The sequence below is a fragment of the Uloborus diversus genome, chromosome 5 (assembly GCF_026930045.1).
Source record: "Uloborus diversus isolate 005 chromosome 5, Udiv.v.3.1, whole genome shotgun sequence".
Classification (NCBI taxonomy): Eukaryota; Metazoa; Arthropoda; class Arachnida; order Araneae; family Uloboridae; genus Uloborus; species Uloborus diversus.
Window position 1 is genome coordinate 63,387,757 of NC_072735.1, and position 24,566 is coordinate 63,412,322.

Here is a 24,566-nt window from a genome sequence, read left to right on the forward strand (position 1 = left end):
ATTGAGCACAAAGCGGGTAAGCTTAACTAATTGTGGTTTGATACATTTTCTAATCAAATATGAAGTTATAAATGATTAAAATAGTTGACTAGCTACCTGCCAGTATATGAAAAATATAAAACAGCTGTACCTATCCAATTTAAAGTCAGTACATTTGTTTATAAAACATAAAGAAATAACTGAGTTAATTAATAGACTAATTTTTTGCCATACTAAAAAAATAATTTTTTTTTTAAAGTTATACTTATCCCATTGAAAGAGGAAATCTAAGTCAGCGCACGAGTCAAGAAATTTTAAATAAATATAGGATTAAATCCTATACCCGCTTTGACCAATCGCACGTTTTTTATTTCAATTATTATAACCTTAAATTAATAATTAAAAAGAAACGGAATGACCATCATAGTTTATAGGTGAATAGTGTCAGAATAAGTTAATATTATTGACAGTAAAAAATAAGCTAGTCTTCGACTAATCACAAGTTACAAAAGTTCATTTTTTAAAAAATGTATCTATATTTTTTTTTTTTTATTTTAAGCCTGGTTGCACTTAATTTTTTTTAATGGAAAAGATTAGTAATTTATCTTCTTTTTATGCTCACCATGCATGCAGGGCCGTCCGAAGGGGATGGGGTGGGGGCGAGCGGGGCAATCGCCTCATACGCCATGAACTGACGGGGCACCGTAAGGCGCCCCCTCATTTCGGGTATCATAGATGCACAGTCATAAGCACAGAAAACAGAGAATCATTGCAATAATTCCAATTTTTTCAAGTGCACGAAAATAGTTCTCTCTCCTAGTCTCCAAAACATTCGTTTCCTTTGTATCATTTAAGAAGAAACAAGTTCTCAGAATATAACTGTTTAGAATCAAACAAAGGCCTCCTTTGGAATTCTGCCCCTGCGGGCAGTGACGTAACCGGAAAAAAGTTTTCGGGGGGCACATTGAAAGAATAAATAAATACATTTTCATCTGATAGGAAAGGGAGGGCAGGGGGGGGGGGGGTGTTCGGTCAATATTTCGAAACTTTTAGTTTTAAAAACGCAATTTTACACTTTCTTTGTAGATGCTATAGGGGTACCCTTTTCTTAAAGATATTTGAAGGAACCTGAAGGTCCAAAAACTGCTTCTGTACTCTTTTATTTTCATTTTCTTTGTCTGCATTTAAAACACTACCTTGTCACTAAAAGTCGTCATATCTTCAGAATTCACCCATTTTTGAGCATTCAAAATCATTCTCAAAAATTGTGACGTGTTCTACTCTTGAATTGTTTAAAAAGGTAAATACTTTCACTTCGACTAGATTCTTGTTCAATGCAATAAAAGAGTTAAATCTCCGAGAACATCATATTGCTACTGTTTTCCTACGTTTAAAAATCCCTTTCTCTTTTTTTCTGCAAAATGTTACTGTACCAAACATGTATTGACGTACAGTTTCATTTTCCCTATCAAACACAAGCTTCACTCCGGAGAGATGGCAGATGACCTTGAAGTGGAGACATTATCTGCATCGTTTGTAATAAACCATAAAGCACCGAGTAGTAAGAAGCACGTTTTCGCTCATCCTATAAATTACAAAATAATTGCAAACAATGTATTACAAACGTTACAAATACCGTATCCGCTTCAAGGCATTCCGCTATCTTTCCATGTTCAAGCTTTAGTGTCGTGGGGTCATAACCAGGTTATCATATGTCGTTTGATGACCGGAGGTTCGAGGCCAAACAGTTCTTCGACGCCCCATGTAGTCACTTCTCTTAGCCAACGGCTGAAGCAATTTCAGCAAGTTGTGGGCCCTTAAAAAGTGGCCTCTGGTTGGCATATTCAATAATCCGGCCCTACCACCCACACCATCTCACTAACTTTTAACATAAGATGTGAAAAAGTATTTCCACTTTGATCACCCAATCTTGATTAATGGTTACCAAGGTTAAAATGGTTGAACACGTTTTTAAATCAAGATGTAGCCGCACAACTAGTGACATGATAGAGCTTTCAATTTCTAAAAGATATTTTTTTACTACCCTTCTTTTTTTTTCCTTTTCATCTCGTCATATATAATATTTTTTTCGATTGCACCAATTTAGAAAAGGAATAGAGAAAAGGAGGATTTTCAATCACCACTTATTGATTAGCAATCGTATGGCAGATGTGATGTTATTACGAAAGTAGACTCTAGTAGAATGAAGAAAGGAAGGGTTTACGGCCTCTCAAAGCAAGAATTGAACTGTGTAAACCATAAGTTATGGAGCATTTTGCGGTTTGCATTTTTTTCTGTAATACCTTCAGATGCCATCATTGTCTATGGCTCACACCTCAATTTTAATAATTTAAAGATTGAGACAGTGAAAGTTTTTGCTTTTTTCATCACGAGCCAACTGCAGTCTCATTCAGAATATTTTCGCATATTTCTAATAATGAAAGAAATGTATTTTCAATTATAACTTATCGAATAGCAACACAGTGGGAAGAACTGCATTAGTCTGCGAGATCGAAACACTTCATAATAAATTTTCAGTATGATCCCATTGCTGTGCCATTCTGAAAATTTTACCACGTGTAGACCACACATTAGTAAACAGCAAGAAATATACAAAAAAAAAAAAAAAAAAAATCAGATTTTTAAAAAATCTACTTTTTCAAAATATTCAAGGTCAAATAATGATGTGCATGACCTCGAAATATTAGAATCACATAACCTTGCCAAGTGACATATCATGTGAAAGCCTATTAAAAGAGCTTGAAATTACTCCACGACACTCTAGTTCGTACAGAAGCTGAGTAAAAAGGATATTTGTAACTACCAAAATGTCATTTTTTGCCATTTTTCGAGCGGCTTTGGCAGGTCTCGAACAAAAAAAAAAAAAAAAAAAATCGAATAAAAGAATTTTTCCTATAACCAAGTGAGTTAACTTGTAAGTTTTGTCGCAATTGACGATGGTTAGGTTGATTTGGCGAGGAATGACCCCAAAGGTTCATACCAAAACCAAACGGGAACAATCATTCTTATTTTTCCAGTTCATTTTAGATTGTTTCAAAGTTTCCTACTTCAAAAAACGTGTGTTCCCACTTACTAGGCGAACAGTGAGACAATTTTTTTTTTTTCCGTTTGTGTGAATTGGTTGATTTTTCTAGATCCTCTTTTATAATGCCAATTGCAATGACGAATATTGTAATATTGTACCATTTAAAAGAGTTAGATGTCTGTGTTTTTTACTGATAAAAAATTGATTGATTTTTCGTGTTTTAATGTACCCATTGTTATGGCCGTCCGAAGAAATGACGGCGCCCGGGGCGAAAGTCTCCTGGTGCCCCCCCCCCCTATACACACAGAAAAATCAAGTTCGTCTTAACATCAATGCATAATATATAGTACTTATTTTTTTACATATTAATGAACAAAGCAATCAGAGGGCTATGCATAATACAAAGTAAAACACAAGCAATGAATCTGTTTCGAATACTTGTAAAACATTAATGCCCAAAAGCTTTTCGAAAAATGGAAATGTTGAAATCCAAATATTTATCTAGTAAAATGTTATCCCACTAGATAAAAAACAAACAATTGAAACTGAGTTGGTTGATTTATGTTGATCAAACTAAGAACGCGTATAAAAAATTTGCAGATTATAAATAGAAAATATATTTATCGAAGTAAATTATATCAAAATTAAATTTCGATATGGACTCATCCAATGATACTTTTCAACAGTTTTTTGGTTTTACTTGTAAGAACTTAATACCAGCTTTAATATATGTTCTAAACAAAGATGTTATTCTTTTGCATCAAATGCTTGTAAGTTTTTGGGAGAATCCCACAAATACTCAAGAACATCGAAAATTTTGGAGCTCTAACTTCGAGAAATTACTGGCCCTAATATCCCAAAATATGGCGTTACAAACTGCATTTTAAGACTTGAGTTTATGAAAATAATCACTCAGAAGCAGATTTCAAGCAAATTCGGTGAGAACTAGACAAAGGAGAAGAATCTTTTGTTTGATTCTCAACAGTTAAATCTCAGAAATTGTATCTGCTTCAATGATGCAAAGGAAACGAATGTTTTGGAGACTTAGAGAGGATTATATTCGTGCCCTACGAAAAAATAGAGAGTCATTGCAATGATTCTCTATTTTGTGTGTCTATGACTGTATATATGATACACGAAATGAGGGGACGCCGCAGGCACCCCTAATTTTATACAATCGGTGCATTCTATACGATGAGGGGCGCCGCAAGGCACCCCTCGTAAAAGTATCGTTTGCGTATGAATGTCGTCGTGTTCCGTCGAAATGAGGGTGCCTTGCGGCGACCCTCATTTCGTGGCGCCCGGGGCGATTTCCCCGCTCGCCCCCCCCCCCTTGAGACGGCCCTGTCCATTGTTCTCATATACAGTGTGGGGCGCTTCGTTTTTTGAATCTGGCGTGCAAAATAGGTGGAACATCACAGGGTAGTGGGGAGAAGCTCAACGGAAAGATCTGAATGGGATTTTTTGTTTTATCTTACATCATGCTTTCAGTTTTCATCATGCTTTTTGGTCGAGACAGCATCGCGCTTTTACTCTGTGAAGGCGTTTTTTTTTTCCCTAACAGTCGCTCGATCGGATTCGGGACTTAAACTGGCCAGGGGGGGGCTTATTACGAGCTCTTCGGCTTCGAATTCGGGAAGCTAGAAATCTCACCTTTCTCATTCCGAACGAAGTCGTTAGGCGTATTACGAACTGCAAGTGAGAAGCATACTCACAGTGGGAAAGACTTGCCGTTCGGGAAAAAAATATGACGTCGTTTTGTAGGCGTGGTGTAAGATGAACCAATAAGAGATTGCAGCGTGAAAATTTGAAATGGTGTTGTTTCTATGCGTTCTCGTTTCATATGGATTTTGTGAATTTTACTAGTGGCTTTGTTTTTTTTTTCACCACATGTTAAACATTTTTTTTTTATAACTAATGAAATTTCAAAAATAATTAGAGATACAAAATTTCCGGAAATTTTGCGGCGGTGGGGGAAAAAACAAACTTTTGAATTAAAATGGAAAAATTGATTTTTTTTTAAATTTAAAATGTATTAATTGATATATTTTATCAGAAAGCGTTTAAAATTTTCAATATTTGAAGGTGTATGCAATCCATGGTATTTTTTTCTTTCAAACAGATATATACATAAAACTTTTGCTATTAAACTAAATTCGCCACTAGCTTTCTTTGTTCTAAGTATCAGAGATTTTCCAAATTGTAACAAAAAAAAAAAAATCAAAATGCTTCTGACATAATTCTCGCTGCTTCTTATGTAAAATGAGCCCCGAAATTCAAATATGACCACCGTTTTCTCCCTATATGTCCCATTTTTTTAGAAATGGTGCCCCCCCCTCTCCCATTTTTTCCCGTTTTCGACAGTTTAATAGCCATTATTTTTATTTGGAGGGAAAGGAAGCATAAAAATAGCCATTGATACTCTTCTGAAGGTCTAGAGAGGTGCAAGGTTCCAAAGTATGAACATTTAGACTAAGTCAAGAGACTCACAATGGTACTCCCCCTAAAATATTTTTAAAATCATCAGAACCCATATTTTTTGTATAGGGGGTTTGTTTTACAATTTTTTTCACTTATTTTGGACCTAAAACTAGAGTGTAGAGCTTACTCCTGTAAGCTCCGTATCCGAAAAAATTTTTACGAAGTCAAAAAATTAAACAAAAAGAAAAAAAAGGAAGCATCGCATTTTTTTCAGAGTCGCATCGAAGATCTTCAGTAAACAACCTTCCTGTATTATTCAACTTGCATTCTCAGATATAAGTATGATTAAAAATGAACTTATGATATGCTTATAAAGTTGCATTAATGTATAGGGATTTATTTAGTAAAATATCTCTAATGATTTAACTTACTTCATGTGAAAGTTACGGCTTTGTTTTGAAATTCAATGAAACAAGACTTTAAATTCATTTCATTTTAAATTTAGCGTACAATAGTTTTAAAAAATGTCGAAACCACATTGATACACTAAAATGTAATATATTTTGCAGTATGTTTCCGTATTCTGTTTCTGCTCGATGGAATAGCCAGTAATTTTGATGAATTTTCCCTCCCCTCTTGCATACACTGGTTGATTTTTTTTTTTTTAATCAAGATTGCTTGCTGATTTTCCTTTGCTAGGGCTTAATGTTTTCACTTCATTGTCCTTGTGACTGGCAGATAGCTAGTCACGATGATTTAATATCATTGCGAAAATCAACCATCGGTTCGTCGTGTTATTGAACGTAAATAGCGAAATTCGGGACCCATTAATTAATTTAACTTTTTTTTTTTGCAGGCGATAAATCTTTTCGTAGCTTATAAATTCTTTTCTTCGTTTTATTTATTTAATTTTTTGACACGATAAATCTATCATTTGTGAGTATTTCTCCTGTAAATAGACTTCTATTATTTTTGTCTTTTGCAAACGTCATTTTCTAATTTGTTTTTCGATGGTTGTTGCCTTATTATAATTAAAGTTATTTTATTTACTTTAGAAATGTTATGCGTTTTTAATTACTTTTATTTAATAGACAAAAACGTTTGTGCGTATTTTTATTATGCCTCGAAAGGTTTTTTTTATTTTTATTTTTGTATTCCTATATCCTATTTCAAATTTGATTACGAAAAATACAATTTGACTGTCTTTAAATCAAGACTAATTCAAGTTATTTATTTATTCCTTTGTTTTCCATTCGGTAAGGAGAGAAGCATCCTTCTAGAGTTGAAGTAGTTTTCTTAAAAGAAAATCTATTTTTCAAAAACAAAAAAGAAAAAAAAAGAAAGGAAGAAAGAAAAGAAACGAAAAGAGGAAGGAAAAACATGTTTTGGTCGATATCATGTTTGTGCTCTCTGTTAGGCATTATGTAATTCAAGCACATTTGTTTTTAATATCATATGAGGAAGAAAATCCCAGAACAATCTTTCCTCATATAGTTAAAAAGTCATTAGGTTAAAGAAGAAATTTAGTGCAAAATTTATAATTATTTTCAAAGGTTATCTATTTGTGAACAAATCTCATTAAAAAACAAATTCTGAATTCGGAAGAAAATATTTTATGATCTGATTGTTGATAAAAAGAAAAAGAAAAGAAAAACTGTCAACATTAATACTAAAAAACTTTTTAAAAAAATCATTCGACTTTTTGAAAAACATGCCAACGGTGGGATTCGAACCGTCGATCGCGTTAGTACAACGCGCGTGCTTATACAACCGCGTCACACAGGAACACAAGCTTAGCTCCCAAATACAGCTGAAACCCTTTGAATCATACGCTACTCCAGCTATCCAAGTTGTGTATGCATTAAATGAGCTGTTTAAGTTTACTAAATCATTTAGTTTGACCGTCAGTTGATATTAAGTAAATGTAGAAAGTTATTTCCATTTTTATTGTTATGTTTTTGTGAATTCTTGAAACTTAAAACTGAGAGCATATATATTCGAATAACGTTGATGATTTTTGGCTGCAGGAATCAGTTGTTTTAGTTCAAGGATTCTAAATGTTTTAAATCTTTTCCTTTCTTTCTTTTTTTTATCTTTAAGTTACTTTTACGGAAAAGTAGGGTAACATAAAAAGCAAAATTGTATGTAGTTTGACCTGGGGAATCCATTGGTTTAGTTACGTTAATAATGTTAGTTCTATAAACTATTTTCAGAGCGCTGTGAAAATTTTAAACGCTTTCTGATAAAATATATCAATTAATACATTTTAAATTTTTAAAAAAATCAATTTTTCCATTTTAATTCAAAAGTTTGTTTTTTTCCCCACCGCCGCAAAATTTCCGGAAATTTTGTATCTCTAATTATTTTTGAAATTTCATTAGTTATAAAAAGAAATGTTTAACATGTGGTGAAAAAAAAACAAAGCCACTAGTAAAATTCACAAAATCCATATGAAACGAGAACGCATAGAAACAACACCATTTCAAATTTTCACGCTGCAATCTCTTATTGGTTCATCTTACACCACGCCTACAAAACGACGTCATATTTTTTTCCCGAACGGCAAGTCTTTCCCACTGTGAGTATGCTTCTCACTTGCAGTTCGTAATACGCCTAACGACTTCGTTCGGAATGAGAAAGGTGAGATTTCTAGCTTCCCGAATTCGAAGCCGAAGAGCTCGTAATAAGCCCCCTGAAAGTCGCAGGTTTATAACAATCGTCCACGAACCCTGGAGACTCCGAGCTGAAACTGCCGAAATACCGGTCGACATGCTCCAAGAGTAGACCAAAACTTCCGAGTTCGACTGAATCAATGTATTGGCAATAGAGGGCAACACTTACAAAATATTGGTCTGAAAACAGTGTAAAGCATTATCTCCCATTACGTGTGACAAGAAAAAGATAATTATAAAGAATTTGCAAAAATTTTTATTGCATATTCAAAAAAGGAAGTTCCCGCGCCCCATGCTGTATTACAGATTGACTTAGTACCAGCACAAATGTTGAACTTAATGGCAAAAATAAATTTTTGTAACTACGCAAAAAGTTTCTTTACTAAGCAGTTTTATTGAACTTTATTTTTTTTTTCAGAGTTTAGTTTCAAAAATGAGCGATGTATATGATCTTTGCATTATTGGTGCAGGCATGTTTGGATCAGCTGCAGCACGACATGCTTCAGCTAATCCTTCCTGCAAAGTATGCCTCGTTGGACCAAATGAACCTACAGTGAGTTTTATGCTTTATCTCGTTAGATACGTACTGCAATAGCACCCATGTAGTTTTTTTTTAAAGTAAAATGCTGGTAAATGACCACTTGATAATGTATGGAAGATATTAATAGGGTTATTGTTTGTTTCCATTAAGCTACAAAAGTTTGACTATTGCTTGTAGCTGACAATGAGAAGGAAGTTATATACTAAAGTGAAGCTTACTTTTTGCAAATATACCAAAGAGAAAGAGGAGTTTTTTTTTTTTTAACGTTTTCTAGTAGCAATATTCTACTTCTTTCTTTTCCTTTTTCTACTTTCATGGTCTTACATACTACACAGCACGGCAGAGATTCATACTCAAGTAGTACGGGCCCGGGTCCAGGATTTCAAAGAGGGAGAGATTTAAATTTATTTTACTTTGTTTACTTATACTGTCAGAGAAAAACTAACTAAGCGTGTTTTTAAATAGTTCAGTCTAGTTCGATAGCTTGTTTTTTATATCTTTTTTTAAACATCTTGTGGTGCATTTTTTATTTTAAATAAAAGCCTTTTTTCGTACAGTTTTTTTTTTTTTTTTTTTGTATCACCTAACGTCATTTTATTTTTATCAAATGATATTTTTCAGTAGGAATTTAGTAAAAACAGAAACTTTACACTAAATAATTGCGTTTTTTAAAAATTTTATCTTATTTTATTTTGCTGTTGTTTCTTATAGAAACATTCTTCTGATATGTTAAACGAAAAAATTCATCCAACATCGAAATCGTATGAAGAGTGAGATTTGGGGATATAGGGTCTGGTGGGGTAAAGTGGTCTGGTCATAAAATCGTAGGTTTTCAACTTAAGAGAAGATAATAAAATACAATAAATTCTTTAAATATTTCAACTTTTTCGTTGTTATTTTACATCGCATTATTAAAGAACACGGTATAGTGAATATCAGGAAAAAAAATATTGATTTATGTAGTTTTATAATACTTTCATTTCCCTATGTATTTATGACCACTTTACCCCATGGGGTGGGGGAAAGCAGTCATAGCATGGGGTAAAGTGGTCATAGTTAAAAATAGATGCAAAACCGGTACAAATAACCCTAATATTTGTACATTTCGGTTATTTTTATAGTTACAAATATATGCACGAGTATATGCAGGTATACACAAGTATATACGTGTCGTGTAAACATTGTAAACACGTTCATATATGAGTAGATACATGCATACATCAGATAAACGCATGCACGTGCCTATTAAGGTATATAAGTGTATATACGAGTATATAAGTATGTATATGTGATTACCTACAGGAGTGTATATGTGTCTACACGCGTATATACGTGTCACTTGTATATACGAGTATGGACGCTTCAGTTTATACTCGCATCATAGGCTTGTATGCAACTTGTATCTCGAGTATATACTTGCATACCTGAATGCATACGTGTATAGTAGACGTATATACGCATATATAAGTATACTTGCATACATACATATACGGGTATGCACGAGTTAATTCGTAGATACACCCAGTGCGTTTTTAGAATGTGTCTACTCATATATATATATATATATATATATATATATATATATATATATATATATATATATATATATATATATATATATATATATATATATATATATATATATATATATATATATATATATATATATATATATATATATGGAAGCAGGAGTATTACTTGTAAACGCGATTATATACCTGTATGGACGTTTATGCGTACATTTACGTTTATACATCCGTACATGTATATATGCACGAGAATATACGCTAATATACATTTATGCTTACAGAGTGAATCCAAACTCTTGGGCAAAAATCTAAGGGTTTCGAGAGGGTAGGATAAGAAGCAAAGATTCATAAGGAACTTATGGTCGCTTACGCGCTATATGCACACTAAGACAGAAACTGATGGATGCAAAACAGGTCACCAATTTGTTACACAAAGATGATTTTACCCTACATTTTAGTTTTTCAGAAATATTTAGAGCAGTTGTTAAAAGTTGCGGCTGTAGTAGCTCTAATACACGCATCGCAACAAAGGCGCAGCGACTGATGAAAGTTTTTCAAAAGTCTCGTTATTGCAACAGAGAGTGCTTTGTAATTGCGACGCTTGTATTACAGTTGCATGCCGCAAAAATTTCATCGATCGCTTTAAAACTTTATTAAGACTTAAAATGTTGCGTAAAATTGTCTTTATGTAATAAATTTGTGACCTGTTTTGCGTCCATCAGTATCTGGCTTTGCGTGCATGTAGCGCGTCAGCTTTGTGTTTGGGACAATATAATTCTTATGATTCTTGCTTCCTATCCTTCTAACACCTTTTAATATTTTGGCCAAGTGTTTAAAATTACCCTATATACATGTATATAATATGCTAGTACGTAAGTGTCTACTCGAATACGTACGCGTATATACGTGTCTACCTGAGTGTATAAGTGTTCGTATACATACGAGTATAACCGGGTATTTACGCGTATAGTCGAATGTATATCTGTATAGATAGAGGTTGCAGATACATATATACGTGTTTATTGGTGCAGTTATGTGAATACGTAAGTATAAGTTCCTACTCGAGTATATACTTAGGCATACGCATATACTCGTATGTTTAACCTGTTTACTGTAAAAACAATATGTATTAAGTGAAAATCATATTAAATTTATATCTGCCTTATACTTAAAGATAAAGTGATTTTAGAAGTGCAATACTCTTTAAGCCTAATATTATGACCACTTTACTCCACCTTACTTAAATTGTTCTAAAAATTTATCCAAAATATATTCAACTAACTGCTAATGAGTAAGAGTTCTTGAGACATGTAGGAAGCTTCCTGCGCAGTCAATTTGTTCATAATTCTAGCAAATAAAATTTCCGAAGAAAGTTAAAAAAGGTGTTTACAGTTAAAAAAAATTCATACATATATATATATATATATATATATATATATATATATATATATATATATATATATATATATATATATTACCAAACAACATTTTTCCAGTTGTAAAATTTTGTATTCAAAATATGGTTTCTAACTGCCCTACCCTAAAATAAAATTTACACATTCATTCGAACATTTATTTCTAAACTATAGCCATTTATTTGACGTATGACCACTTTACCCCATTGACCACTTTTCACCACAAGACCCTATCCTTTTCCAAAAACCCCTAAATTTCCTTTTTTGACTATAAAAAGAAACTAATCAAAACCGGATCCTCCATTCCAGGTGAAGTGAGCGCTGATCCAACACACTCCTTAGTGGGTCCACATGCAGCACTTCCTACACTAGATCCATTTTTCTCGAGGTTTTTGGGGTTTCTTGCATCTTCAGATACTTTGCTGGTTTTGGAGAGCTCCAGCAACAGGTGCAACCAGTTCATTAGATTAGCTTAACATTTCATGTAATTTATGCTTCAGTTGTCTACGTTTTGAGATAAAAGTATCAGGGGTAAGTATTCGAATTCGCACACTTACCCCCCCAAAAAAGACTCCCCCACTTGCCGCAACTCACTTTTTAGAAGCCAGGTTACACTAGTTTGGGCATGGCTTCATCTAATAAGTAAAATAAGTTGTCAATTTTTTGCGACGAAATATGAGCTTTTAAATATTAACGAGCTTTGGGAATGCAGTCCGCTACAAAAAAAAAAAAAAAAAAAAAAAACTAAGAATAAAAAAAATTACATAGACTTCGAAAAATCAAAATTTTCCCTCATAATCCATACGGTGCTGTCACTGAAAACACACTCACAATAGCGTGACATATACATGGTCATGTGACACGTGACTCAGACCTGTCAAATTAAAAACACTAAAATTATCACTCGCACACAAGCCCGTTCTCCCTTACTTTGCAAATTCTAGTAAAAGTAGTTTACTTAAACTTATAGCCCAAGAGCCCACGGCCGCCAGACCTAACTTATTTTCTAAGTAACAATATGTGTAGGACAGAATAGAGTCAGCATGTACTTTGAACGTACGCGTAATTATTAACTTGGACCGAGGGGCAATTTGCAGGTACTGGGTACTGAATGTACGAAAAAACAGTGCTAACCTAACTTATTTTCTAAGTCTCAGTTTTTATATTATGATACTCAGGGAGCTATTCCAAAACATTTTGTAAGCTGCCAGACCAATCGCATGAGCCAAACATCCCGACAGACACAGTTAAAACAACCTACCAAACTTCCAGACACGTCCAGTGGGCACTAATGGCTGCCAGTGGCGCAACCTTACTTATTTTCTTAGTCTCAATTTCTATATTATGATGCTCAGGGAACTATTACAATGCATTTTAAAAGCTGCCAGACCAATCGCATGGGCCAAACATCCCGCCAGACACAGTTAAAACAAGCTACCAAACTGCCAGACACGTCCCGTGGGCACTAATGGCTGCCAGTGGAGCAACCTTACTTATTTTCTAAGTCTCAATTTTTATATGATGATACTCAGGGAACTATTCCAAAACATTTTGTAAGCAGCCAGACCAATCGTGTGGACAAAACATCCCGCCAGACACAGTTAAAACGTCCCTGTGAGTACGAGCACGTGAAAAATCAGCACTCAGAAAATAAGTAAAGTTTTCAATGTTTTTGTGAACATTCAGTACCCAGTACCTGAAATTTGGCCCTCGGTCTAAGTTAGCAGGCATTACTGTGGGACCTGGTGAAAAAACGTTAAATGTGGAGAAAACGAAGATTCGGGGGACGTAAAATCGGGGTTTCACTGAAATCCTATTTCATATTTTTTTTAGTAGGTTTTCTGCTTTAACAACATTGCTTTTTTAAAGCAGACGATATTTTTCAGTGCTTAAGCATAAGAATGATAGCGTCGCGCTTGTACTCAGAGCGACGTTTTAACTGTGTCTGGCGGGATGTTTGTCAAATACGATTGGTCTGGCTGCTTACAAAATGTTTTGGAACAGTTCCCTGAGTATCATAATATAAAAATTGAGACTTAGAAAATAAGCACGTTGCGCCACTGGCAGCCATTAGTGCCCACGGGACGTGTCTGGCAGTTTGGTAGGTTGTTTTAACTGTGTCTGGCGGGATGTTTGGCCCATGCAATTGGTCTGGCAGCTTACAAAATGCATTGGAACAGTTCCCTGAGTATCATAATATAAAAATTGAGACTTAGAAAATAAGTTAGGTTAGCACTGCTTTTTCGTACATTCATTACCCAGTACCTGCAAATTGGCCCTCGGTCCAAGTTAATAATTACGCGTACGTTCAAAGTACATGCTAACAGTATTCTGTCTTACACATTTTGTTACTTAGAAAATAAGTTAGGTCTGGCGGCCCTGGGCTCTCCGTCTATTACAGCTGAACAAACGTAATTATTGGATGTTTTAATTAGATGTTTCTTACGGTAGTTTTCAAATTTCTTTTTGATAATTCTAATTTTGTTGCTGTTTTATTCTACTGCTTTAGATTGCTCGGTTCATACTTTTCTTTTAGGATGAAGAAAGAGCCGATAGAGAAATTTTCAGCTGCCATTACGATGAAGGAAGAATTACTAGAGTAATCGACAGCAATCCAGCTTATGAAATTCTAAGCAAAAAGTCTATTAAATCTTACCGAGAGATAGAAGAATTATCAGGTAAAATTTTTGATTGCATATTGGATAGTTGAGGAATGTATCTTAATCCGTGGGTTACCGTATCATGGGTGACCCCCCCCCCCCTACAAACGAAAAAGAAAAAAAAAATGTAAATATAAAATCATGAAATTCATACAATTTTCAGAAACAACTACAATTACCCAGTAAGCAATGTTCTAACGAAATTTTTAGTGGGTTAATGTACAAAAACATATAAAAGTGGGGGTAAAATTTTATGATTTGTACTCTAAAAATCGCACTTTAGTTTCATATTTTTCGAAAACCTGCATTTCTACAAATGCCGGAAATGCAAGTGCGGCAAATTCCCGGGTGTCACTGCCTAGATGGGTGACACCCGGGGCGGACTACCCTTTTGCCCCCCTCCCCCCCACCGTAGCGACGCCACTGATCTTACTCACAAATACTGACGTATATTAAAGCTTTCAGGTTCCAAACTGATTGGATTATTTATATATATATATATATATATATATATATATATAACTAATGTCTAATTCACTTCTTGTCTAATGTTATTTTTTCCTATTATTGGAGGAGGGCTGGATTTTTTTTTTTTTTTCCAATGTAAAAATTTAAAACTAACATTTTTATTTTAGACTGTTGAACTGATAAGTTCATTTTCTCAGAATCTTAAATCTTGTTGTTCGCTTAATTTTTAATTTTTTTTCTTATTAATTTCAGTTGTAGGTGACAAAAATAAAAGATACCCCATAGCTCATACTCGGTGCTTTTACCCTAGTTTTTTTTTTTTTTTTTCTTTTTCCTTTAGTGAGGAAATTTACCAACACTGTCATTTGAATTCTGTTTCATTTGCATAAATGTAAGTCGAAATGATTCAAATGAACAAAAAATTAGCAGGCATGTTCAACCATGGCTATCTGGTTCAACGTATGTTTTTTTCCCTCTACGCCTGCAGGAGAAATGAGAACTTAATCTTGATCGCAACAAAGCAAAGGAATATTCAATAGTGGTGTCATCTAGCGAGTGACGTATGAAACTTTAACAAAATCAAGGACACATATAATCTTAACGTATGGAATGAAATAATGCCTTTTTACAGGAAAAAAATAATAACACAAAATCAACAGGATTGCGTTGGATAATTGTAAAACTAATGTACATGCATTTGTTTCTTGGGGACTTCAAACCGTAAAATGTGTATGCAATAATTTTGCAATTTAGGTCTAAGTTGCTAACTATTGATTTTGAAATTTTGTTTTGAAATATATATTTCTTTTTCTTTCCTTCACAAGATTGTTGGCACATTTAACTTCGACACTGCTGTATACTTAAAAAAAAACGAAAAACATATTTTTCCCTTATTTTTTTAAACCGGATTTTAAATACATTTGTCTTAGAAGAAGTATGTTACACTTTACTATTTCTTTTCTATTCTTCAACACTATTTCTTTTCTATTCTCAGGCATAGAATTCTATTCACCTGTTGGACTTTTGTGCATTGGGGAGAAAAAAGGCACATATCTGGAAAAGCTCAAACAAGCAGCTAGCGTATGTGATGTTCCATTGGTTGATCTTTCCTATTCAAATATATTTCACAAAAGGTACTAGATTTAACTAGACGTTAAAATGTATATTCATTAGGTTTCAAAGATTTTACACTTTTTTTAAAGATGTATATTTTTTCAGAAATTATACATTTATTCTGACAAAATAAAATTTTATTCCTCAATAATATTAGAAATTACATGTAATGTAAGAAAATAAGAAATTGCTGTATTGTTTCTTTTGAGTTTAATTCCTTAAGAGCTGAGGAGGGTAACTTAACACATCCCAAAGCTATCTCATTTCATTGTTCTGATGCAGCTAGGATGAAAGACGGGGAATTTAGGCTCCTTATATGCTAGCCAGCGCTTGTTCACTTAGCCAATGCAGTCAGCGTATGAGACCACTGCACAAGGCGTTGTTGGCCGGTGGTTTGAGACCTTATATTTCCCGACTGGAACAGCCGCTAATCCTTAAATAAGTTAAGAATTCTAAAGTTGAGATAAGTTTTTTTTAAATTTTAAACATTAATTCTGATTTCATGTCACCTAGCTTGATTGAAAAATTGTATTCAAATCTCCTGATGATTGTAAACCATATTTCACAAATAATTTATGCGCAGTCAAAGTGACTTCCTAATACATCTGATCCAATAAACATTATAAAAAACAAGGAAAAATACCCGGCGTTGCCTGGGTCAGTAATAATACTTTCTTACCATATTTCTACCCATAAAAGTAAAACAGCAATAATTATAAAGAACGAACGAGTATTCATTTATAAACGAAAGCACGAGGCATTTCCAAAATATAAACTAACAAAAACAAAGATCACTAAAAAAAGTGCACTTTATTGAATTAAATAGTACACACACACACACACACACACACACAAAAAAAAGGCTCTTTACTGTGTTTTCCTAAGTGTGCAAAAAGTAGAGTTTCCAAATGTTTAAATGACTTTAAACCCATGTTTGCTCGGGAGAAGCCTTGATTCAAAATTTTCATTATGATTACTTTTAATATTGTTGTTGTAAGGCAGCGAATTTTCGTAACAATGGATTTTATATTTCATCATTTAATGGGGAAATTACATGACAGTTACTGTTTCCTATCATAATGTTTTTAAACTAAGTTTTTTAGGAATAAATTACAGCCTAAGTTGCTCTCTGATAATGTAGCTATCTATGGTGAAAAAATGGTACAGAAGTAGCCATTTATGTATAAAGATTAATAAATATCTTTGTGCAGAAAATAAACATTATGTCCATTATACTCGCTAAAAACTGCTGACATAGGTTTTACGGTATCTTAGACCCCTATTTTGGATTAATACTGATCCAACAATGTTGCATCAAGACTGTAATAAAACAATAGAAGTTTATTATTGACTAAGTTCTTTCAAGTCAACATTAGTTATGTTTCTTGTGGCGATAATTATAACGACTGTTGTAATTTCCATATTACTTTTAAAAGTTATAATTTTGCATAAATTTTAATTCGTCTTTTCAGATTTCATCCGATATCAGAATATTGACCATTGTATTTTTTTCGCAGAATAGTTTATTACGTTACTATGACGCAGATTAATTTTTGCTCATGTGGTCTGTCTTTTCGGAAAAAGAAAGAGACACCAGCAAGTTTGTTTTGAATAAAGTAGTAGGGGAATGTTGGGCAAAGTGATCTGGCGTAGTATTTGCTCTTTTTTAAGTGCCTCCTATTTTAACTGTGTTGTAACCAGGGCTGCGGAGTCGGAGGAAAAATTACCGACTCTGACTCCTGGATTTTGAAACGTCCAACTCCGACTCCAACTCCGAATCCGACTCCGGATTTTTTTGTTTATCTTTTTTTTTCTTTTTCAAATCGTCCTCCCCTTATGGAAAGGGGGAAAAACCCTAAACAGAGATTGAAATATTAATTCCTTTTTATGAAATTTTCGCGTTGTATTTTATTGTAAGCCTAAGATGCATACAAAGTTAGAAATTCAGTTTGAAAATCAAATTATCCAATAGTTGTGATTTCAAAAGTGAGATAACTTAAAAATCCCATTTTCAAAGAAAGTAAAAAGGATTAATTGCTCCCCTTTAACCGACTCGCGTATTTGCACGTAATATCACGTTTTGTTAAAAAGCCCGCAAGACGGACTTGCACGTAGAAAACTGCCAGAGAAAAAGCTACCTCCAAAAGGCCCAGGCCGTGAAATTCCTTCTTCGTTCCCCCTCTGATCTCCCGGGGAGAGAGGCGTTGCTTTATCTTCCCCTTTTACACGCTCTGTTAAATCCGAAAGGACAATTGTAAAACCTTTCATTTGTACCTTACTATTCAAGTTGTAATGGAAATCGCGGTGGAGACATCCTAACTAGCATTTTATTTTAAATTATCTTATTAATTTGTTAGGAGCTTTGATGAAGTCATATTTGAATGTGTAATATGAAATCATTGGAATTTAAATCATACAGTCAACTATGACTATCAGACGTAATAAATCAGTGGCTATATAAAAGAGGTAATAATGCTGATGGGAAAAAGTTCTTGAAATAAGTTTCATAGCAATCATCATCATATAAAAGCCAGAATCTGTAATCGAATAACGCTCTAACATTACCAAGACTGGATGTCGCGCCATAGAATGCGAGATGGTGTTACTTTGATCTTGAACCACTTAAAATTCAGTAATTTCATTTATAATTTGATAATAGTTTTCGGCAACGTAGCGTGTCAAAATAGAGCAGAGCAGTGCTCTATTTTGACAAGGTTTTACTATTTTAAATTTAATAAGTGAATTTGTGAAACATTCAGAAGAGGTAACTTGGTTGTCCGTTTTCAGCTCATACTATTAGGCAAAACAAGACGCATGTTTTATTTTGCTAAGCGTTTTGTAAAAAGTCAAATTATACTATAGTGAAATCCCGTTACAACGAACTTCAAAGGACCCTGCAACACCTTCGTTATAACGGGAGTTTCATTGCAATGGAATTTACGCCTTGCAATGGCAATTAAATCAGGCATAAGTAAATAAACATTTATTTTGCTAAAACAGATATTTTGTTGCATTGCTATTCGTAGTAACGGGATTTCACTGAATAAAAATGTAACGTGTAGCTACAAAAGTATATATCTTCAGTTCCAATTTTTTCGTTAATGCGGCTTTCTCTCTCATTTCAACAACGTCATGAGAGAAAGAGTTTCAAAGTGGCCCTCTAATTTTTTTTTTTTTTTAAAGTAGCGCCAAACTTACTGCCCTCGAAACTAATGTGGCCCTCGAAGCTGATCAATCTGGCCCGAATCTAAAATTATATTTTGTTAGCTTCCAAAACAACCGATTCTATTTTCGGCACTCTAAAAACATGTGAAAACTTCATATCAATTAAAAAAGCTTGAAATAGTTGATAAAAGCAATTCTTGGTTTGAAAATTTCTTTCCTTTTGAGCGTTTTCCCATGGTATCTAGAAAACAAAATTGAGAATATTTAGCTTTTTTATGTGTTCCGGGCCGAGAAATTTATGAAAATCGTGCTCACATGTATCCCAGGACTGTTCATTTGTGCCTTCCCTACCCTCATTGCGGCACATGTGAACAATTGAAGACATTTTTTTTTTTTTGAAACCATATATAATGGAGATTTTTTTTTTAAAAATCTCAAAACATTCCATGACTCAAAGAAAAAACTATTCGATAATGGAAGTATTTTTGCGCTGAGAAATTGATAATAATTTTTGAAATATAAACAAATGAAATGAAAAGAAAAGAGGATCACGAACTGACTATTTTGTTACGAACAAATACAGTGCCGGCCCAAAAAAATCTTTATATTTAGTTGGCAATTAAAAACTTTACATGCAAACTTCTTATTATAATTTTACTTGACATGCTCCGTTGTTATTTGCTCGAATACCGAATATTCGTCTAGATTGTGGCCGAATATTTAGTATTCGGCCAATTCACAAAGGATCATGATAAGTAAAATCACGACAAAAAAAAGTTATGTAAAATTTTTAATTGCTAACCAAATGCAAAGATTTTTTTTTGCCAGCACTGTACAAACTATGTAGAATCTATTTTTATATTTTTGTGAAAGTATCTCTTATACCCACGGAGATATAAGCATTTTTTTTTTTCAAAAATGCCCATTTTATTTTAAGGTTTTCGGCTCATAGCACGCAGAGTGTTCCGTTACTAAACTTTCAGAATATTTGACAGCATACAAGAAAAACATAACAATAAAATTTCAAATTAAAATATTGAAAATTTGTTGAAATATGAACGTTTAAACAGTTGAGTTTTCTCTGCGCATGCGTGAAAGACATCAATTTATAACCTTAGTAATCCAAAGCCCAGATAGATTCTGCACCTCGTGATAAAATTCCAGCTCGATATCTTTAAAATTCAAAAGGTTATCAGCGACGTAATGAGCCGAATTTCAATAATTCTTTGATAGGCGACGACTCGTGAGGGATCGTTCGCAAATAATCTGTTTTTCTAACGAATTACTCTGAATGACGGTTGGCAAGTGTTACCAGTTAGCGGACAATCCCCCACGAGTCGTCGCGTATCAAAGAATTACTGAAATTCGGCTCATTAGATATCTTACAACTTTTTGAATTTTTAAGATATCGAGCTGGAATTTTATCACGAGGAGCAGAATCTATCTAGGCTTTGGATTACTAAGGTTATAAATTGATATTTTTCGTGCATGCGCAGTGAAAACTCAACTGTTTATATGTTCATATTTCAACAAATTTTTAATATTTTAATTTCAAATTTAATTATTATGTTTATCTTGAATGCTGTCAAATATTCTGAAAGTTTAGTAACAGTTGGCAGAAAACTCTGCGTGCTATGAGCCGAAAACCTTAAAATAAAAATGGCATTTTTGAAAGAAATGCTTATATCTCCGTGGGTATAAGAGATACTTTCACAAAAATATAAAAATAGATTCTACATAGTTTGCACAGTGCTGGCAAAAAAATAAAATCTTTACATTTGGTTAACAATTAAAAATTTTACATAACTTTTTCTTGTCGTGATTTTACTTGACATGCTCCCTTGTGAATTTTTCTTTTTCAAATCGTCCTCCCCTTATGGAAAGGGGGAAAAACCCTAAACAGAGATTGAAATATTAATTCCTTTTTATGAAATTTTCGCGTTGTATTTTATTGTAAGCCTAAGATGCATACAAAGTTAGAAATTCAGTTTGAAAATCAAATTATCCAATAGTTGTGATTTCAAAAGTGAGATAACTTAAAAATCCCATTTTCAAAGAAAGTAAAAAGGATTAATTGCTCCCCTTTAATGTTTAACAAATAGATGTTGATCAACTCCTGTGCTTTCAACTTTTGAAAACTATCTTGAGAGAAAAAAAAAAAAAAAAAAAAACTTTTTTTCTAAGTCAAAAAACTTTTCTTGAGACGGGGAGTTTCTCTCCCCCCCCCCCCACGCTCCGGGTGACGCCTATCTGGTGGGTAACACTTCAACGTAATTTTAGAGTTTGTAAAAATTGAAATACTTTAATTTTGAAAAAATTCCCCAGTAATAAATCTTAAATTTCATCTTAAAAATTTCAACGAACATATTGCTCTTTATTACGGGGAGAGGTCGGGTACACATGTACGCCTGGAGCAAATTTTACACAACATGCGGCGGTATACAGTTTTGTACGAATAGCTTTTACTATAACTAGATTTCTTGACTCAATTTTTAATTTAATTTTATTAGCAGCTTTAGAATTAACTTTAATATAAAGATTTTAGGATTAACTACAATTATTGAGTGTTGTAACCAATAAATCATTAACTGATTTTATTTTGTACTTTTCAGTGATAACCATGTTTTCTTAGATAAAGTCTTTAGATTTAAGAAACACACACACACATTTGTATTTTATCGGATCTTTTGGATTGCGCTTTCGTGCCAGCACTTATTTGAATTTACCAAGCACCCTCAGAAGTTTCCCGACTTTCCTTAAGCAATACATATATTCATTTTACTATTTTATAACTGAGATCGAGGTAAAAAATATATTATTATTTTTATTTGAAAGTGATTACTTTGAAAATGTTAGGCAACATAACTGTTTGCTAACAGTTGCTATCAGTTAAATAAAGTTAAAAAATAAACAAGGGACACGGGGAAAAACTAGGACACGGCGTAGGTCGCTGTTGCAGAAAGTTTGATAAACAATCAAGCCAGCTGGTTGCCACAATGAGTTATTTTCTTATTAGTAGGCCTTTTAGCATGTAATGAAATTAATTGGTAGTCAGTTTTTTAAAAAATGCAAGGAGAGTCAGTGAAAATTAAATAAAAGAAGGAAACCCAGAGTCGCCATGTTTTCGAACGACTCCAACTCCGACTCCACAGCCCTGGTTGTAGCACATAGACTCTATTCCAGTTAGGAAAAAATTACCTCTGGACATTAAACTATATGATAATGCAGTCAGTTTTCAAAAATTGATTATCATATTGTAATATTCGTTTTAAGTCGAGAATTATATTAATACTGTAATATGATAAAGCTTTGTTATTAACATTTTAAATATTAATTGAGACCTTCTAATATCTGTTGCAGTGTTTATTTAGTTAATATTAAGCTTCTTTGTATTTTAAATAATTGCACTATAGGTCAAGTACATGCGGAGCAAAGTGGATGGGGCAAAGTGAAATACTTTTTTTATTTTCAATTATTTACTTAATCCCTTAAGTCTTCATTTATATAAATTAATTCATTTTTAATCGTTCATTTAGTAATTCCCTTATCTATTTATTGCTTCACTTTTTTTTCTTATTCTTTCACTATTTTATTCGCTCATTTATCTTTTGTCATTTACTAATTAATTTATTCATTTAAAAATTCGTTTAAAGTTTCAATGCCTTTTCATTTATTTATTCAGCCTAATTTACTCATTCATTTGATTCAAGAGAATTTTTTTATTTGAATTAATTATATTTTATTAGAAAAAAGATTTAATTTTTCACTTTGCAACATGAAAAATCTAAGCGAAACATTTTCTTTCTTTCTTTTTTTTTTGAAAACACAATTTTAGTGTCAAAAATATAAAAAAAAGTTTCAATGTAAGTTTACTTATAATACAATGTTCTTTCTTCGTGTACTGTAATTTTCAAAACCAATTTCCGATAAGTTCATTTTGAAAAAATTCAGTCATCTTAACTATTTCACTTTGACCCACATTCCCCTACTTTTGTTACAAGTGTATGATTTCATTCAAAAATAGCTAAATTACATCACACCCGAGGGTCCCCTGTTTTTATCACAGTACTCACTTGCCCAGATTAGGGACCCTCGGGAAGTTGCGACCTTTTTTAATTTAATTCCAAAGCAACAGAGTAGAGAATTTAAAAATAGCTACAGAACACAAAGGGGTATTTTCTTAAAACTTACATGAATCAATAGAACGAAAGTTTACAAAATTGTTGAGGTATCAATAGAGGTAGTGAGAAGCAAAGGGATGCAAGTGGCAAAATTAAAAATTAGGAGATAACCAGTACAAATGGTAGGTGCACCTCTCCTCTGTCATGGGGCAAAAGATTGCACTAGTAGCCCTGGTAGGTGCTGCTGTACAGCATGATTTAGAAAAAAAATTTCATTGAAAGTCTACCTGGGATATGATCTTTAAATGCGTTTTACCCGAATCTTAAAATAGTCCACTGGCAACCCTTTGCTTCTCACTGCTTCATATATTCTTGGATGGTTTTGGGGTGGAAATATATCATACTAAAGTTTACTTTTTCTACAATGGCATTGGTTATATAGCTTTTTTTTTTTTTTTCAAAATTACTTGGTTGTTGCTTGTTTAAAATCAATGTTCTTACATAATCTAATACGGAATCTCCGATAAATTTTAGCACAAAAATTTAGACAGTGGTTATTATTATTCTGAATCTTATGTATTCAACGAAATTAAAAGGGTCATGTGACTGTTCTGATCAATCACACAGAACATAATAAATCGACATGGCATGAAATATAAACAGGTTAGGTCGAAATGAAATCAATAAGCAACCTTTTTGATTGCTTTAAACCATTTCGAGGACTGTGTGCTGGTATAATAGAAACTACTTGACTGGTAGACAAATCAATGCGCAATCCTTCTCTTTCGCATACAAAGCGTTGATTTCTCTTCCAGTAGAGATACCAGCACATGGTTCGTGCTTCCACCTACAGCTCCACGAGCTTTAAAAATAAAAAGTTTTTAAAATGTGGCCAATCTGTTTCATGAGAATACTTGCAAACGTCCAATACGATACGCATACAAAACTTTTGCTATAGGCTGCAATTTAAATTAATACTGAAACAACACATCGTTCATTGATAAAAGCACTTGAATACATTATAGTATTTTTAAAAACAGTCATATAATATCGTAGTGTAAGTAAAAAGTAATTTTTGATATAAAACGTCAGAATAAAACAGTTACCAATAATGTCAGGTAAATTTTTGCGCATCATTCTAAAAAAAATTAACAATGGTAATTAGTTGTTTGAGGGCGGATTTTACCGAGGAAAGTAACATTGAACACGGAAGTTAAAAGATTACCAAATGAAGACCAGCAATCAAGGATGAAGTTTCTTTGCTATAAATATATGATCAAATTAAGAATTTGAAATACATTGCCGTTTGGCGTCCGGTGGAATATTATGGAGCTCCTATGCAGTTCAGGTTGATTCATTGCCATTAAGTTGCTCACAACAAATTATTTATTCAACTAGAAAATAAAATGACGACTGTAAGTTATAATAATAGCCCC

At 33.2% G+C, this 24,566-nt stretch overlaps 1 protein-coding gene across 1 annotated transcript in view; it reads left to right on the plus strand.

The window, feature by feature from the left end:
- Positions 1–24,566, plus strand: part of LOC129222948 (uncharacterized) — a 55,123-nt gene that overhangs the window by 8,055 nt on the left and 22,502 nt on the right. Inside the window, exons 3-5 of the mRNA XM_054857510.1 lie at positions 8,537–8,671; positions 14,140–14,281; positions 15,726–15,864. Of these exons, the coding sequence (XP_054713485.1) occupies positions 8,537–8,671; positions 14,140–14,281; positions 15,726–15,864 (416 nt within the window). The remainder of the gene's footprint in view (positions 1–8,536; positions 8,672–14,139; positions 14,282–15,725; positions 15,865–24,566) is intronic.